Source organism: Gossypium hirsutum, chromosome D11, assembly GCF_007990345.1.
Source record: "Gossypium hirsutum isolate 1008001.06 chromosome D11, Gossypium_hirsutum_v2.1, whole genome shotgun sequence".
NCBI classification, from domain to species: Eukaryota; Viridiplantae; Streptophyta; class Magnoliopsida; order Malvales; family Malvaceae; genus Gossypium; species Gossypium hirsutum.
Genome location: NC_053447.1, coordinates 3,767,841 through 3,786,861, shown reverse-complemented (window position 1 = coordinate 3,786,861; position 19,021 = coordinate 3,767,841). Strand labels below are relative to the sequence as shown.

General features: G+C 33.9%; 2 protein-coding genes across 3 annotated transcripts; both read right to left on the bottom strand.

Moving 5' to 3' along the window:
* Positions 1-5,290: 5,290 nt before the first annotated feature.
* Positions 5,291-12,387, bottom strand: LOC107912021 (vacuolar protein sorting-associated protein 35A). Of its 2 annotated transcripts, XM_016840051.2 has the most exons (21): positions 12,113-12,387; positions 11,844-11,940; positions 11,612-11,735; positions 10,998-11,183; positions 10,217-10,304; positions 9,957-10,013; positions 9,753-9,842; positions 9,506-9,628; positions 9,171-9,305; positions 8,967-9,083; positions 8,457-8,696; positions 8,308-8,373; positions 8,118-8,207; positions 7,579-7,668; positions 7,062-7,151; positions 6,761-6,829; positions 6,593-6,673; positions 6,362-6,469; positions 6,174-6,277; positions 5,916-6,029; positions 5,291-5,813 (listed from the first exon to the last, which is right to left on the bottom strand). In XM_016840051.2, the coding sequence occupies exons 1-21, from the start codon at positions 12,203-12,205 to the stop codon at positions 5,603-5,605; spliced, it is 2,373 nt and encodes a 790-aa protein (XP_016695540.1). In that variant the 5' UTR covers positions 12,206-12,387; the 3' UTR covers positions 5,291-5,602. The 2 variants fall into 2 exon arrangements, with proteins under 2 accessions (XP_016695540.1, XP_040961494.1); XM_041105560.1 differs by lacking the exons at positions 10,998-11,183; positions 11,612-11,735; positions 11,844-11,940; positions 12,113-12,387 and having other exon boundaries at positions 9,934-10,013; positions 10,217-10,298.
* A 720-nt stretch (positions 12,388-13,107) lies between these two features.
* On the bottom strand, positions 13,108-16,308 carry LOC107912022 (uncharacterized; the record flags this gene model as incomplete). The annotated part of the gene is given in 6 exon segments (NM_001327061.1): positions 13,108-14,147; positions 14,824-15,047; positions 15,154-15,367; positions 15,369-15,438; positions 15,441-16,091; positions 16,094-16,308. Coding segments are annotated over 5 exon segments (1,931 nt in total), but the record flags the coding sequence as incomplete, so codon positions are not given.
* Positions 16,309-19,021: the final 2,713 nt, after the last annotated feature.

The following is a 19,021-nucleotide window of genomic DNA, read 5'->3' as shown; positions in this document are numbered from 1 at the left end:
AAAACATGTTAATCAATTTGTAAATATGTGTGCACTTACTACGTGGACAACTTGAATCTGATTTATTAAAAAAAACAAACATTGATATTAAAATTTAAGAAGGTTATTTATTTTATTTTTTACACGTCAAATCCAATCAAATCATGCGATAAGTCTGCATGTGCTTGTAATTTGACCGACTTGTTGTAAACATGCTTCGTATTAAATTTAAGTTGGCATCTAACATCTAAGTTATTGGCCAGATTGATGAAAATACATGATTGATACGGTATACTTTATAAACTGTTTTGAAGTTTGTAACCAATATAAAATCCGAATCATAGATTCAATTTCTCTAACAAAATTAACCCAAAATAAGGAAGATTTTTGTTACTACATATTTATTTTGGGATAATATATTTTTTGGCCTCTAAACTTAGCAATAGGTTCATTTTGGTGCATTTACTTTTTCTTATCCACTTTAGCACATAAACTTGATAACTAAGTACATTTTGATCCCTAAACTTGAAAAACATAAAAGTTTGATGATGTGACATTAAAAGATTGTGCCACATTGTTACCTGAAAATTTTAAAAAAGTATATAAGTTTTCAGGTAATAATGAAGTATGATATTAAAGTGTCACATTTAATGTTTTAATAACTGGAGTGGTGGTTGAAGAGGACAAGCCATCGATTCTCGATTCAACTAGTTCGACCGGTTTAATCGTCGGACTAACGATAACTAAATAAATAATTAAAAATCATAAAATAAAATAAAATAATTGAACCAGTTCAAGCTGTTCACTGTTGATTTTTGTTTCAATTTTTGATTTTTACCATTTTCAAATAGTTTTCAAGTCAATCAATTCAACCCCTTTGTTCGAAGAGTTATATCAAATGGTTCTCGATTTGTTTGATTCGGTCCTTTTTCAGTAACATCGATCACATCATCAAATCTTGATAAAATCTAAGTTTAGAGACTAAAATGGATTTAGTTGTCAAGTTCAAATATCAATGTATACAAGAAAAAAGTACAAATAGCAAAGTGGACCTAATTTTTAATTTTATATTATTTCATTTATTATAAACTTTCACAATTCCAATGATATTTTTTAATGGATAAACTACTATCATAGTCACTTAACTAGGGATAGGTTTTTGTTATGGTCCCTTAACTATTAAAAATAACTATGTTATCACTGACGTTTTGGAAATTGTTTTTTCTAGCCACCCAACTGTTAAGTAATTAACAGAACAGTAACATGACACTTTTTAAACCGGTCTAATAACAATTTTAATCCTCAACACTTATATTTTTTATCAAATTGACCCTAATTCTATGTAAAAATAAAAAAAAATCAAAATTCTTTTAAGAATATGAAAAACTCCAAAATAGATAAAAGAGCATTCGAATTTGAAGGTTACTCCAACTTTGCCTTTTGCTCAGCTTTATTTAGAAACCCAAAATTTCTCATTGGTTCCTTTTTCTTGTTGGAACAAATAGCAAACAATTTGGCTCCAAATTATGGATTAATACTATAATTAATAGAATCATCAACTAAATAATAATTTCAACAATCATCGCCATATCAACAACCCAACATCTGCCATGTTTGCTCAATTCCTCACTTCCCATTTTCCCTTACCATCATCGAAACGGCAAACTCTAATTACCCTTCCCAAACCAATGTTGTCGCCTTCTCCTTCTCCATACACCTATGTGTTCCTTGATCCTAGGTTCTAGACCTAATTACGGCTATAATTATTGTACACTCCACCCGTTCCTAATCGTGGTCATCATCAATCCACACCATCACCATCCCCATCACTTTCGGTATTAACATTTTTCGACTTGCCAACCATTGAATTCGACTTGTACAGTCCTCCATACCCAGTGCTAATGCCCAGAAATAAAATAAAAACCTCAACCTTAAAAGAAACACAGAACTAGAAATGAATCATCTTTGCATCATAGTCAAACTAAAAATTATGTATAACTTCATTTTTTATCTATTTATATATATTTATAATTTTATATACTTTTATATAACTTTTCAATTTTTAAAAATAATTTTGATTTTTTATAATTTTTTTTTATATAGAATCAAGGTCAATTTAATAGAAAACATAAAAATTGAGGACTAAAATTATTATACCGATTAAAAAAGTGCCAAATTACAGTTACGTTAGTCAGTTAACGGTCGGGTGACCAGAAAAAATAAATTTCAAAACATTAGTGACCAAATAATTATTTTTTATAATTAAGTGACCAAAAAGAAAATTTGCATAGTTAAGTGACTATGACTGTAATTTATTTATTTTTAGTTAACTGTAATATGTAGCAATTAAATTGTGGTTTTTATTTTATTTTTACGAAAAAAAAGGTGGGCGGCGGGGGGGGGGGTAAATAGTTAATGGAGGTAGTAATGATGTTGTACTAGAAATCCTTTTTGAAATCCGGTACATTGAACAATCAACTCTTTAAATAACTTCAATCTTTCCCCCTTTTTCCATTCAATGCATTAGGCATATTTTATTTTTATATTAATTAACAATTTATAAAAATGTGTAAAGCGTCAGCTTTAACAAATTCAACATACTCAATCCACGCCCTTCTTTTAATTTGGGTAAATTATAAAAATAGTTATATATATTTGTTTATGTTTACGTTTTGGTCATTGATGTTTCAATCGTAGCAATTTAGTCACTAGTTCGTTAGTTGCCATTAAGTGATGGATGGAAATCATAGCTAGCAGTACAACAACCTTTAAATGGCCACGTGGAGGCGATGTCATTTCCGCATATTTAAATAATTCTTTTTTCAAATTTTAAATGATTTTAATCTCCACTTCCTTCACTCTCTTTCTCTTTCTTCCTTTCCTTGTTATCTCTTCTCCAAGTGAATCCAACCAAATCAATTTAGGTAGCGTTTGGTACGATGGAAAGTAATCATTTTCCTAAGAATTTAATCAGTTGGAAAGTGATTCCAATATTTGGTACGTCAGGTTTTATTTATTTTCCTCAAAATTTAATTTTCCTTTGGGAGTTACTTTTCTATAAAATGACAATATGATTCCCATGATAAAAGATGAGAAAGTTGATTTTCCATGTAAACTGGAAAGTTAAAAGAATATTAAGACAAAATTAACCCTATTTTATATTGGTTTGGGATATTAGTCTATTAATAAACATAAAAAAGCTAGTGCCTCCTCCCTACATATTATTTGATTTTCTCTATTACTTCAATGGATTCTTCGCAATAAAGTTTTATTCCCTAATTTTATTTTTTTCCTAGCTACAAATTTGATTTAGCACTTGTATTTATATGATTTTTTTTTGTAGAATATGGGCAGAATTGTACCGTTTAAGTCGTGCAAGTATTGTGGGTTAGACGCCTATGACTTTACTTTCATATGATTTAATTATTAGTAGTTTTGCTCATAGTAATACCTAGAATCAACTATTTTTTTTAATATTTCTATGAGTTAGCCTTTAACCAAAATAAAACGTGTTTTTTAGTTTTTTTAAATTTATTTCAAAACAAGTTTTTTATATCAATAATTTTATATATGCATTATTATATTTAGAAAATATATGCAAGATTGAAACAATTTTGCTTTCAATTAAAATTATAAATTATAAATAATTTTAAAAACTATCAATTAGATTTTATTATTAAATATTTAATCTAAATATTTGTTAAGAATAAATCTTATTATAAAAATTAAATACATGAATATTATCTTTTATTTAATAAGGTAAATTCAAAAATTATTATTACATTTAGGAAATTACATAGTAAACCAGACTTGTGATAATGCAATTTTACTGAGATTTTAATTAATACAACCAAACTCCCTAGTGTCTTTGTAGATCATTTAAGATTTGAAAAAAATTGCTTAAATATGTGGCAATGACATGGCCTCCGGTGGCCTTTTAAGGGCCGTTGTACTACTAGCTGTGATTTTCGTCTACCACTTAACGACAACTAATAAACAAATAACCAATTTATTATCGATTGATAACTGTCTGTGACCAAATTATTACAATTGAAACATTAGTAACTAAAATATAAATTTAAAACAAAGATATGTGACTATTTTTATAGTTTACCCTTTTATTTGTTATTCTAGTAAAGTTGGTCCAAATAGATTCGCACAAGGTTCTATTCTCTTTTTACTTCTTTACATGGATTAGCAAGCAAAAGTCACGTATTATAAGCTCCCACAGGAACATGGGATAAGTGCATCTGTCCATGTGCACCTCACCAATTCATGTACAATTGCAAAACAGCCACTGTTTGATTGCCATAACATAATGCCGCATTTCATACTATCAACTCTGGTTTTTAGTCGCATGCTACTATTAAAGACGGCACACGGCTTTTGAAGAATTAAATATCTTATGGCTGCTCACTGTGGCATTTCCGAGTGAGGCTAAAACCTGTCTTGTTTGATCGAATAGTTTGATTATTGGTGTTTGTTATGGTTTTGATTGATTTGATAATCGATGTATTATCCATAAATCTATTTAGAAGTTAGATTATTTATTCAAGTTTAAAAATTCATCTGGATAAATTAACAAAATTCAAAAAATGAACTCAATTCGATTCGGGTTAGGCTTCAATTTTCTCAAAACTAACCCAACCCGCTTTAGACTTTTGTATATATTTTATTTTTATATAATATTTAAACATAAAAAAGTCTAAATTTAAATTTTAATAAAAGAAATTTATTAGACATATTAAATATTAAATTAAAAATAATATATATTTAAAAATTGCAGGTTTAAAATATACTTATATAAGTTATAAATGGACATGGCAAAATAAGTTCACCTAAATTTTTGAACAGAGTCGAGTTTAAACAAACATACATTAACCCAATTTTGCCATGAACGCCTCTAATTAACCCAATTGTGCCATGAACGCCTCTAATTATCTGTAAAGGGGAAAAGAAAGGGAAGACCATATTTGATAAACTAAAAGAGGAACGAACACGGATCCATATGTGATAAACTCTACATCGTCCCTACAATAGTAAGCTGTTATTTTTATACCCTAACTTCCTTAAAAATAAATTCTCACTATGATATATAGTAAAACTTGAACTTACTATTGCTCAACCCTACCTATTACTCACCCTTTTCGTGGAAGGCATTGTCACATATAATGTGAGAATATTATACTGATAGAATTGTTATTGCACATATATTATATTAAAATGATTAAAAAAGGTAGAAATCATATATTGCAATAATTGACAGAAAATTAGGCTTCCAAGCAGCAGCACCGTAGGCAACTAGCAGTCATTAACGAAGGTAACCTTGATGATTCAAAACTGAATATTTGAGTTAAAATTCATCCCTGAAAACAGTAAGTGGTTGTCTGTTTAAAACCAACTTTTTAACATCTAAACTGTTAAACAGCAGTTGCATGAATAAACTTACACATTTCTTACCTTGCATCAATCCATGATATGATGCAAGAATTTGCTACGTTAGCCAAAAAGGCCAATGGGAGCATATACTATTAATCCGGTTAAATTCTTTTGTGGACAAAACAAATCAAAAGTCTACAACCTTTTTTTTAAGGGAAAAAAACACTCACAGGGGCTCTCACGATCACACCTTGATAGGTTCATATTTTTCACCTATAGCTCCACCTTTCTGTTTCTGAAACTCCATATATCTGAGAGTGCTGGCAAAGAAAGCGTCTGCTGCTGGATCTGGTGTGCTAGAGTCACTATGCATCTCGGTTGTTATTAATTCAATCAGACTCTGGATTGCAGCAACAGTGATCTGGGGGTTCCCCTTCTCAAAGAAATAAAGGTACCTACCAACACCAGTGAGGATGGAATTCCCATTACAAATAATTAGGATAATATTGAACAAACCAAATACAATTTCATCGCAATCAGGGTTTGCAGGCATTTACTTGTTCAGTATCTCAACAAAGAGAGTGACTGATCCAGCGCTACCTCGTGCTGCATTCGACATTTGTTGAGCAGCATTTGCAATTCTCAGTGCCCGCTTAAGGCAAAGCAAGACCCTGGTTAAAAGCAAAAAAAAAAAAAGATAGATCAATAAGACCCAAGGCTTCTCTGTCTCATCCAGATTCAATGCAAACACCAGATGGGATGCACACGCCCATAACATGTAGGCATGAGACTATGAACATAAAGGTCAACCTTACCTCTCTCCATCTTTTACATTGTCTTGATCATCAACCCAGAAGAGATGCGAGCATGCATAAACAGCTCTGCACTGATCAGGCTTCTTCAAAAGTTTCGCAGAATACTGCTCAAATACAAGGGTTCAAGTCAAGTACAGTTGACAGATGCTAAGCTGCTTTCTAAACATGTGAAATAATAGAAAGATTACCCCTGTAGCCTTGTGTGTTAAAGTATCCCTATTTTCAACACCAAAGACATGCATCCTCTGCAGAGTTCCAATTATTAAATGTATAGCAGTAACCTGTGCCCTTGAGTCCTATAAAAGCATATATTAGCAAAAATCAATTACTAATTCCCACGTTTTATTAGTAATAGCCATGTAAGTTGTAGAGACTCTATAAAGAGGCATTGTAATACTCATCAGATTGTGCCAACTTACTGAAATCTCTTCCTCGTATAAAATGTAAGCTTGTGTGAAAAATTCATATGCCACAGGTTCTAAATCACAGTCATTTGCAGCCTGATCAATAAAAATCCATCATAAATATTAGGAAAAAAATTATCTAACTTATGATTTTTATATATAAGGTCCAAAAACACCATGTACCTCAGCACACTGCAGAAACAACTGTAGTGCCAACTCAGGGGCCGGAATGTTAGAGAGAGTTTCAACAGTCTGAAACCAGAAACTACCAACATCATCAAATATGCAAAAAAAATTGTGCAGGGAATTCAGATAGAATTGAATAGACATGAGGACCTTCAATATGCGTTCAAATATAGCTTTTTGCCAAATACAAATCACAATTTGAAATCTAAATGCGCCATGATCAGAGATTATAATCTATTCATACTTCAAAACCCAAGCAGGTAGTAGCCTAACTGCAGTTCTGAAGAAGATGACTGACCTGATTCAAAACCTGGAATATTTTCTTGGGTGTAGTTGATTCCTCTTCTCCAAAAGGATTTTCCTCTTGGCCTTGTAATTGCCGAACCAACTAACAAGCAAAAATTTAAGGTTAATTTCATTACAAGAAAGAAGAATCAAAGGTGCAAAGAATCAAAAAAATTAAGTTAAACTGCAGCCCAGGGTAAATAAACAAGAAAGTAGCAAGGGGAAATGGGGAATAATTTTCTATTTCAATAGTTCAGGATTTAAAGATAGAAAGTGTAAGGTATATTTCCAATTGTATAAAAGTTAAAGATGGAATTTCCATTTAATATTTTTAAATCCGGATTTTTATTCTTTAGACCAAATCCATTCCTTAAAATGTTACTTAAGTGCAGCAATGAGAAGTCAAAAAAGCTGGACCATATACTCAAACACATGCCATTATCTGCTTAGATATCAACAGGAATATTTGTTTAGTCTTCACTTTTAATGTCATAACATTCTATAGTCAAACACACAAAGTAGAAACAAACCTTAAGTGAAGAGAAAACAAGGGGAGGGACAGTGAAGGGTAGGCGTTTTGGTCCTCCACCCAAGATATGCTTCCTCACCGTGCATATTATCTACAAATAATCAAATTGAACACACAAATACTTCAAAAGCAGAAAATATGTACCATTTATGAACATTCAGGACAGTCCCCTTAAAATGAAAATTTTTCCATTTAGGCCCCTTTTTTAAATTAGTAAAGGTAAAATTGCACTTTGCCCCCCCCCCAAAAAAAATGATTAAAATTGATTTAATCCTTTAAAAATTATAAAGATATAGACTATTAAAATGGTGAAATTGCATTTTTACTATAATAAAAATATACAATTTAATTTTGGACCCCCTAAAAAAATTTTCTGCCTTCACCCCTGATTCAGGATAAACTCTATGTAATTGTTGAGGTCATATTAGCAAAGAGTTCATGAGAAAACCCCAGTAGATGCACTAAGAACTATTTGACTACCTAACCTTGACTGCATCAATCGTGCTATGAGAACAAAAATGCTTTCACCCAATCAAGTACCTTAAACATCTCTTCAGGGTCATCACTATGCAACAACTGAATAAGACGTGCTACAGAATTCTGCTCCTCCTTGAAATCATCTTCATCAACCTGAATGTGAGATTGAATAATTGTCATGCTGCATATTGGTGAACATGCTAAAAATAAACATTTAAGTCTATAAAAATGAAGATGAATAAATCATAACGACCTCATCATGAAAAGCATCATCCAGATCCTTAATAAGACCTTTTATCAGTTCAAACAACGCCTCAACCTGTCACAAAAAGTTACAAGATCAAGAAACCCCTTCAACAAAAAACAAGCTCAAAGCAGTAAACAACATAATTACAGACATACCCTGTCTGCAGTAGAGATACGAGTTTTGTTCTTCATAATGCTTTGAATTATCACAGTTGCCATGACTTTATTTGTTTCACTGTCAAGGTATTCCATAACACGAGGATAATTTGAAAGCTTCAATGCTGTAACAATGTCATTGTATTTGTCAAGTGGAGCACTTAAGAGTGCAACAATCTGTTTTGTTGCTTTCTTGTCTTCGAGCTTTTCTTTGCCAGAGAGCTTTTTAACACATGCTCCCTGAACAATAACAAGGTCAAGTTACATCTTTGTCGATTTCTAACTTCTGTGAAAATAGATGGAAGTAGGAACAAATGATTAAATAGCTTTCTCTTTATAAATCAAGCTTGTAAGCACCACCATACGGATTTCAAGTGACAGAGACAATAATTTAATATTTGGGAAGAGAGCAAAAAATTGATTTAGCGTATGAACATATCTTGGTTTATGAGCAATAAAATCATAAACCTTATGCGAATATGCATTATACAGCTTAAGACAGTAGCTTACCAAAACTTGATCGGCATAATCAAGCCTGTCAGGATGGACATGGAGAGTAAATGTAAGAAGAGACGAATATAGAGTTATCACACCAAGGATAGGCATATCAGGCTGTGCTTCAATCACCTGCATCATAAGATAGAATAAGACTAACTATTTACAACATTAATCTAGGTTAAGCTAAGAAGGATTATCTCTGGAAACAAATTTTACCTTTCCAATAGCATTATTCAACTTTGAGAAAGCTTCTACTTGCAAGAACTCAGGCAACACATCTGCACTTGAAGCAGCATAATTTGATAGCCTTTCCATTAATCGAGATAGCACGGTTTTGATGTCAACAGTTGGCTGAAAAAACAGAAGGAAGAAAGTGCTCAGAACTTGTAGGGCGTGCTTAAGATGCTGCATTTATATCATAAATATTAAGTGGAGATACACATCCATGTTGATCCACACACCAGGAACAAGAAGAAATATGTAGATGATGCAAATTACAGAAAAGTTCTAGGAAAAATAGACAATAACAGAAGCACACAATCATGACACACCTGAAGTTGTGGGAAAGCACCCAATAATACATCAAGAGTTTGCAAGTGGTACTCATCAGGAAAGACTTGAATTATGCAATCCATTAGATAGTATTGAGCTATCTCATCTTTACAATTGACAACCTGGCAAGATATTTTACACAACCAAATGCTTGATGGTTAGCAAGCAAAAGTTACCTATTATAAGCTCCAAGACAGAACATAGGAGTTAAGTTTAAGTGCATTCGTGCATGTGCATGACACCGACCTGTTCAAGTACACGGGGAAGAACAGTCTCTTTGTACATATCAAGGTCAATACCCTCTATTTGACTGAGCACATGAAGATTCTTCCCAACCTAATTAAAAATCAAAGCAAGCAAGGGAGAGGCAAAACCCATCGTAAGCATCCTTCAAACTGGTACTCAACATTATTGCAGTGAAATTTACCAGTTGTGGGTCACAGATATTACAAGATCTCTTAGCTCGCTCCTCTCTTTCTCTCTTTTCTCCTTTTCTCGGGCGGGTCCCTGCAGACCAGAAAGCCCGACAGCAAGCCTCAATTCAGGATCAGCTAAGAGTATGAATGATTGACAAGCACTATAACACCTGCATGACCAGAAATCATGCCCTCATGATATAGTTTTACCTCCCTATCATGCAAGCATTTTTGTGATACATGCATGCCAAACATGAGAGCAGGAACAGACCATGGATATTCAAGTCAACTAACCTGGTGCTGCATCCGCACCCACAACTTGTTCATCTCCGTAAAGTTTTGAAGCACAAATTCCACAGCATCCACGACAGTGTCTGCATCCCTGAAGGGATCAAGAAAGTCAACCACTGGTCAGGAAATCTCAACAGAGGACCAGCTTAAAGGTTGAAAAAGAGGATTACATGAGTTATCTATTAACCAACCAATTTGATCAGATCGTAACCAAAATCATAGCAGGATTAACATGATCAATAATTTAGTGAATCAATTTGGTAACCATAGTTCCAGTGAGAAAGTAGCATGCCAAGATAAAATAGTGCATAAATGATGGAGGATAAACTCAAATTTTGTTTTTTTGATATAAACGGGGATTCAAGCATAAAAGATATTGCAGAAAACATAAATTAAGCGTTGTTTGATAATGCATTGAAAAAATGATTTAGTTTTTTAAGCAGATCTGATAATCCATAATAAAAAACAAATGGTGGAACTTTTTTCAATAAAAAAGTATGGAAAATGATAAGTTAAAATCCCTATTTAAATATCAAATCCCTTATTTTCATTAAACTTCAAATGAACTGACCCAGGTTCTTCGAAAATGGTTAAAATCCCTTATTTTTGGAAAACAATGAAAACAACTTTTTATTGTTTTCTAATTTCCACATATTTCATATTCCAAATATCATTTTTAAAATTTTCAACCAAACATGTTTTCTTCAACATTTTCCATTTCTTAGAAAACAGAAACAAAAATGGCCTCCATTTCCTGAAACGAAAGAAAACCTTAATTTCTTACCCTTCATACTCAGAACCTATGTCAGGCAATTTATCCCTGCTAACTTGAGCCAGGTAACTCCTAAGAAAGAGCCCACGTACGGGATGCTGAATTCCACGGCACATTTCAACAAGATCTTTAAGAACATCCTTAGCAGGAGCTTCCTTGGATTTAATATAAACAGAGCCTACAGTACAGAGGAGATACCTGACATAGATCACAAGGCTTACCATGTTAAACACAAATTGTACACGTAAGTGAAACCGAGAGATATTCATTTTTTGGTAATTCAAACGAAATTGCTCAAGCAAGTTAATAAAATAATTATGCTACTTGAACATGCTTCCCCGTTATGCAATATACGTGCCAAAAGAAACATTTCACACATCCTACAGATGAACCAAAGATGATGCTCTTGCTAATTGTACATATATATAGGACCTAGGTTAATTAAAATTTCCCTAAATAACATAGAACTATTTACCATACGATAACACACAGAAAAGCAGCTTTAAATCCACCGCATATGCTTGCTGAAATAAATTACACAAGAACAAAACAGCCTGAAGCCTATTGGTACACTTGCTGAAGTGATCAAGCACGCATTAAACAGTTTGAATGTTAGTTGTGCTTACAATCTTGGCAATATATTGCCAGCATGTTGTACTAGCTCATACAGATCGACAATAGAGCAACCACGCCTTGTCTCTTCCTTAAAGAACATCTCCAGCTTCCTCAATTCATCAAATGCTCGCATATCTGTACCATCAACCAAAAACAATCAAAATCGCAGTTCAAAACGGAATTTACCAATCACTTCATGAATCTAATGCAAGATCGAGATCAGATCAGGAGAGAAGAGCTAACATAATTCGTAGTATTTGTGAGGGGAAAGCCTTGAGGTTCGAAGTTCTGATAACATCTGAGCAGAGTACTTCAAAGCATCTCTGATATTGTTCGAATCCTAACAAAATCACAAATAATCAACATGGCGCCAAAATTTCACAATCTTGCAAAAATTAGGGCTTCTACGGTCAAATTAAGTAACAATATTAAAGCAGGTAAGGATTTCCCCTGATAACCTCACTTCCGTTCAACCAAGTAAGGTGTAACAAAATAATTGAGAAGGTAATTACCAAAGCGCGATGCATGTAGAAAGCGTTCTGTTGGAGGCCAGCGATGCCGGCGGCGAGCCATTTCTCTTCATCTTCGACTCCATCTGCGATCATTTTTACGGTCCCTATTGTTTTGATCTTTTCTGAATCTTAATTTGCTCTTTCTTTTCTCTTACTAAGACGTTTCTTAATTTCTTAATTGTTATCGAGGTTGTTTTGACTTGTTTCGTGAACCTAACGCCTTTCAAGTCTCGTTTTCGATCGAAGTGATCCTGTGCTACGCATGTCTATGCCCTACTCTAATCAGGCCCTTTGTTTTGCTAGAAGTCTAAAAATGGGATTTACACCGTCCGATGTGGTCATACTCACGATGATTTACTTACTAATTTACCTAGATTAATTACTAATGTCATGTATGATGCAGGGGATTAATTTTTAGTTAATTTTTAAAAGGAATAAATTTCAATATATAAACTTTAATTTGGAGCAATCATATATAAAATATATTTTGATTGTGATTTAAATATTTATATAATTTTTATTTTGGTTTAATTATACATATTTAAATAAATAAATACATTAAATTATTTTTATATTTAATTATATATTTATGTGTGTAGTATATCAATTTAAAGGGCATGTTTAGTTGATTGAAAAAAAATGAATGAAATGAAAATGGAAATGGAAATGAAATAATAGAAAAGTAGGAAAAAAATTGGAATCAATGTGTCCACCATCAATAGCAACGGCTAATCCCTTGTCACGAGTGCTTCATTCTTATAGATGAAAATTGAATTTCTAACATGGTTAAAAAAAATGAGGTAAGTAACAGCCACACCACAACTCATGGTTCTATTGAGGCAACTTCTTCACTTTTCACTGCTGCTGTAAAACAATTTAATGCCTGTCAGATACAGTCAGTTGTATAAAAGAATTGGATGAGATGCAAGCCTTTGGAAGGGTGACTCTACTTTGCAGCTATGGAGTTATTCAACTATGCTAGGGAAATGTTCTTGTAATCTCAAGCAATACAAGTGCTTCACTTGGTTGCTCTCAGAGCAATTCATTACCAAAACATAATTTCATGATTCAAAAGGCAAACAAAAAAGGGTTTTAAACAGAAACTTGCAAAGCATTCAACACTTTCCAATGACGAAATAAAACAAGGTATACAATTCTACACTCCTACTTGACTGGAATTTTCTTCCGTGTCTGGACTTTGATCCCAATACCGAACACGTATCAGTGGTAGCATCATTTTGATTCCAGAGTGTTAGTCTTTTCTCAAGGAAGTATTCTCTTCACATCATGTTCCTGATCAATACCGTTGGCTTGATTGTAGACAGATTCAAATGCTTGCATACATACACTTGAATATCCTACCATTGCCTGGAAGACATGAGGAAACCCCATTTGGAGGTTGTTTAAAGTCATTGCTCTTGTTACACTCGCTGACTTCTCATGTTTATTCTTCTCCTCTTCAGCCTTTGCTCTCAACATTTCCACCTTTGTTCGTTTTTCTACAACAGGGTACTTGTTCATTTCAGGCATGGAGGAAAATGGGCCATACTTACTTTCCAGTGATCTAAGTTCTGCTGCCTTCTTCTCAAAATCTTTCAAAGCAGAATCTGCCTTCTTTTTTTGCTTATACTCTTCTGCTTGCTGGACCACGATGGCATGGATTACTGTCAAGAAGCTCTTGATTCCTTCAGACGCTACCTTATCTGGAATTCTGTCAATTGCAAGATGCCATTCTTCACAAAAAGAGTAAATTTTCGATTCCTCATTGTTTCTTAAAAGTGGGTCTTTGCTGAACTGGAAAAGGCTAAGCCGGAGCCAACCTGCTAGGGACTGAATGTAGTCTCGTTGAGCCTTGACTAAGTTGCAGAAAGAAGAATGCCACTGCTGGACTTCAAGCTCGAGCTGGAGAGTTGATTGCTTGTGAATCTCAGATGTTGGCTCGTTAGAAGGCATAAAGTTAAGGTACTTGAGCTGCTGAACTATGTGTGTGTGAACTTGGTGAATTTCGTACATGCTTCTCCACATCCACATCAACCTGCACAAGGAAATAACCCTCAATTCAGAGTTAATGTGAGGAACAAACTATTTAAACAATAACCCTCCACTGCAGATTAAAAGAAAGAATTAAGGACATCAAATTAGGTAAAAAGCATATTGTTTTCTGCGGACAACCTCACATCCTATAAATCTCCAATGGGAACCAATGGTATATAGGAACCAACTTGGAATCATATGAATCCGTATGGATGATTAAGATTACTTAAGCAGTACCTGGAACCATAAGCATGCATTAGCCCGATATGGTCAATCCGTTAGCTGCATGAATGCCCAAATTTTCAAATTTCATACAATTAGGACCATAGGATTATCTTCCTGAGGAATACAGGAATCAGCAAAGATTAAGGTTAATTATAAATGGAGACCCCACTAAAACTATTCAGTTAGTGACCATTCTCAACCTGATACAATAGGACGCAAAGTACAAATGGATTCCACTTGTCATCTAAATCAGTCAAAAAGAGAGGGAAACAAAAAAAAAAGAGAGGGTCCCAACTCCCAAACATAGCCTTTTTCTGTACTATCTCAAACAATAAATGAACTATATCATTCTATGAAAGATGACATGAGGGCTAGTGTCTGCAGCATATTGATGCTCAAGGCAATCGGGAAGCAAGTACGTGGAAGCAAAGTGATAAAAAAACTAGACTAACCCGTTTACAAGGTCCAGGAGTTGAGGATAAAGCTCTGCCTCTCTCAGTTTGATGATTTCCGCTGATATGGTCTCAATGGCCTGTGAAGAAACCATCATTTGGGATTCTAATTTTTCAACCTCTTTCTTAGTCTTTTCATTCTTGACATAGTCAGCTCTCTTCAACTCCAGCTTCCTCAATTGGGCCACCCGCTTCTCATGTTCCATCCTTATAGTCTCCACAGTCTAAACAAATCACCAGTAAAAGAGCAGTCAGATTTAAACTATAGATCACTTTTTTTGACTCATCAGGCCATTGCAAATTTTCTAACCATGGAACAGGATCTAGTACCTTGACCTCTTCGTATAATTTCTTCTCCCAAGCATACAATCTCTCTATAGTAGAAGAATGGCTACTGTTAAGAATAGTACCACCTACATTTCCATTTTCTCCCGTCCTATCGCCTCCCAACTTCCCAGTTCCTTCCATTTTTGAATTTCGATTCCATGCCCAAGTTGTTGGAGTCAGATTACAACCATAGTTATACACTTTACCTGCAACAAGGAAAAAAAAAACCCCACCCAGAAATGTTAAGAGGGAAAAAGAAAAGGAAAAGAATGAGAGAGAAATAACTCATTTACTTTGAGCAGGAAAATTGGAATTTGAAACTTCTAACAGCAACGAGAGCTGGCTACCAGCATCAGCAGCTTTAATAAAATACTCATCGACCTCTTTCACGATCTCCACCAGTTCTTTACTATTCCTCGACACCACCATAGCAAGCTCACTTCCCGTATCTTTCGAGAACCCACTCACCACAGAAGGGGGCGGTGCCATGCTTGCAGCCCTGGTCGTGGGGTTTGTAGCGGTGACCGCCACCTCAGGCACTGACGTGGAAGCCTCCCATTCCTCCTCTGTGGCTGACCGTGACTCTGTAGCTGGAACAAATGGATCCCAAAAGTCCCAGTTACTGGATTGAGGAGGAGAAGGCGGCGGCAGAACAGGGGAGGCCGTGTTAGCAGATGTCCAAGTGTCTGAACTAGGACTCATTGGCGGCGGCAATGCCGGCTGTTGAGGCGGCGGAGTAGTATGGTGGTGGGAGTGGGTAGTAGTTTCATTGCTGGAAAACTGAAGGAGAGCTGAGCCTGTGCCTCGTAAAGAGCGTAGATACATAGAATGTGAAGCACCAAGAGTTTGTCTTGCTTTAACTAACTGTTTCATGTATCTCTTTCTCGCCTTGCAACGCGAAACAATCTCTTCCCTATCGATCCTTGAGTACCAACACCCCATTTTTTTCTTGCTTCACCCTTCTGCCACAGATCAACTTTTTTTTTCTAAAATTTGAAGCAACTAAACAGTAAAGAGGGAAACAAAATGAGCTGTGAGTTAATTTTACTTAGTCTAAAGATCTATTGCTTTTACCACTGCAGCTTTCACCAATGGAGGGTCTTTCATCTTCAAGAAACTATCTTTCACAGCAAACAAAGCTTCTTCGAACATGAAAATGTTGGCTGTTACTCTACTCGGTGGTGATGGTGAAACCAACTAGGGGCAGAGAGCCAGAAAATTAAAATTGTTATATTCCGATTTAATGACGAAGTTACCCTCCTGAAATGTACTTTTTCCTGTTGTTAAAATACGGGTAAATTGCATAACAGGTCACTCAATATTGTCCTTTTTCTTTCACTAATTATTAATTTGTTTTAATTTAATCACCTAATTATTGTCACTTTTTCTTATTTGTCACCCAATTATCAATTTTTTAATTTGATCACTTAATTAATCGAGATTATTTTTTTGTTCATTTTTTGTTTAGTACCGTTAAATTTTTAACAGTAAGATGATGTGACAGTTTAAACATAAATATAATAACAAATTTAACCTTTAATTTTACATATTATATCAATTTAAGAATTCTCAATTTCATCCTCAAAATTTATCTCCTTCTTCCTCTTCTCCCACTGCCACTAGCATTGTTGCCTCCACCTTCACGCTAAATATCATGAACAAAAGATACAACAGACATGCACGCCAACATCTACAGTTTCATCACCATCAATATCACCAATGGCTTCAGCAATATTGTTGTTGACTTCAACAATAACTTTAGTGGCTGCCAAAACTTCATCTGCATCGCTGCCATCTTCAGGTTCCTTTTTTACACCATCTTCCTTCTGCTCATCATCACCTTCCATATTTCCATATGAAAATGCAATTACAAATCCCCACACAACAAAGCATATAAAGAACGTCATACTCATCATGAGAACCATAATCTCACCCATTTTTCATTCCCGAAGTTGCGGCTATACAAAGATTCAATGCAAAAGTCAACGAATCATTTATGTGTAATATGTTTTTAGAAGCTTTTGAATAGGGGGAAAAATATCAAAAGCTTAGTATTTCACTATGAACTAATGGATAAACTGTCAGCAATATAAAAACTAATTTTCTTGTTTAAGAAAACAAGATGGAATCAGCAGATATATTGCTCGAGTATTTTTTTTCTCTCACAATGATTATTTTTATTTGTGTTTCTGTCTTTGAGATTTGTACTTGTTTTTGTGTTTTAGAAACGAAAGAGGAAGGTAAATTTTGAGAATTAAGTTGGAGATGTTTTTTTTTTTTTGTAAATTTTAAAAATTATAACTAAATCAATATAATATATAAAAGAATAGTTAAATAATTAAATTAGAAAAATTGATAACTGACTAAAAGAACAACAGTTAGGTGACCTGTAGTTTACCCTTAAAATATTACTGGCTACTGCAACATACCGCTCGAACCTGCAATGCAACTACTGAGCCATAGGTGTTGTCGTAAACCCACATTTAAAGCGATATTGGAAAGCTTGATTTGGAAATGGTGAAACTGGGAAAGGCAAATTGGATGGAGATTAAAGCTGCATCATAACCGAGTTAAGACTCATCTTAGCAATGGAATCTAAATTACAATGAAACAGGGGGTTTTGTCCTTTTCCTAATTTTCTTGTCAGAAAATTATACAGTGGAGTGTTCCTATGAGGTGGAGAATGGCGTCGTTTGCTATGAACTTGCAAGCGTGTTTATCTTATTAGAAATAAAATATAAAATGGTATATTCAATTGTGTTGCCTTTTATAGGGAATTGTGAGCCGTGACCAGATCAGGACAATTGATAAGTGCTAAAAGGGTCTTCTTTCGGGACAACTATGCCCTTGTCGCGGATTCTTTTTTGCACAAGTACGAGCCTAAACCCCATTCACAGTCTTCTTAGTTCACACTAATCCTGGATCTTTGCACATTGACTTTTGTTTGCACTTGAAAAACCAAGCTCAACCCTTAGTTTAATTTTCATCCATCTACTTGAAAAATGAGTTAACTGATCTTGTATTTTACAAACAATAGCGAAATAGTTCCTTCATCAGTTTTTTACATTGTTGATATGAACTTGTAGTTGCTGATTTGGATTTAATGATATGTGAAAGGCTTATTAAAAGTCCACATCAGCAATTACGGCAAAAAATTAAGAGGAATCATTTTATTCCTACATGTCACGAAGGTTGCTCATTGTTCTTTTAACGAGAAAAAAGGTAAATAATGAAGCAATATCACTAGACAAATTAATTTTTTTAGTAGTTAATTTTAGATCTATTCTTAGATTGGGTTACACGTTTAGACTAAAAATTTATTAAAAAATTAGAAGGATTTTGGTAAAAATATAAGACTCGAAAATTATTCAGGCTCGAGCTTGAACATTCAATAAGCCCATGACCGGTCCGACCCATTTTTAAGTATAATATTATTTTAATATAAACATTAAAATAACATTAAGATGATTATAAAAAAATTATTAAATATTAAATTAAAGTAATATAAGTATATTTTTAATTTTTTTAAATAATATGGATGGATTTAAAATAGGCTTGAATTAGTATTTTATAAACATAGACAAACTTGAACAAAATTTTAATCTCATATTTTGAGCCGGATTAGACTTGGACAAGAATAAAATATGTTAATATCATATCTGAACCCGATCCAATCCAACTTATGAACACGTCTAATTAATTTGTTTACGATAGTGACGGAGAAAGTATATTAAAAAGAAAGTGAAGTATTACTTATATATCATCAAGGATCAAATCCGATGAGTATCTTTCCTAAAGGAATCAAACCTTGCTGGCAATCTTATTACTGCCATAAACATTCACATGTTAACTCTAAAGAAAGGCTCACACC

Bases quoted from the DNA above. Each gene is read 5' to 3' on its own strand.
- LOC107912021 (XM_016840051.2), bottom strand. From the start codon at position 12,205: ATGATCGCAGATGGAGTCGAAGATGAAGAGAAATGGCTCGCCGCCGGC. The intron at 7,669-8,117 runs GTACTTGATTGG...GATTATTTGTAG, and splicing joins ACCCTGAAGAGATGTTTAAG to ATAATATGCACGGTGAGGAA. The intron at 6,030-6,173 runs GTAAGGTTGACC...GCTTTTAACCAG, and splicing joins AATGTAAAAGATGGAGAGAG to GGTCTTGCTTTGCCTTAAGC.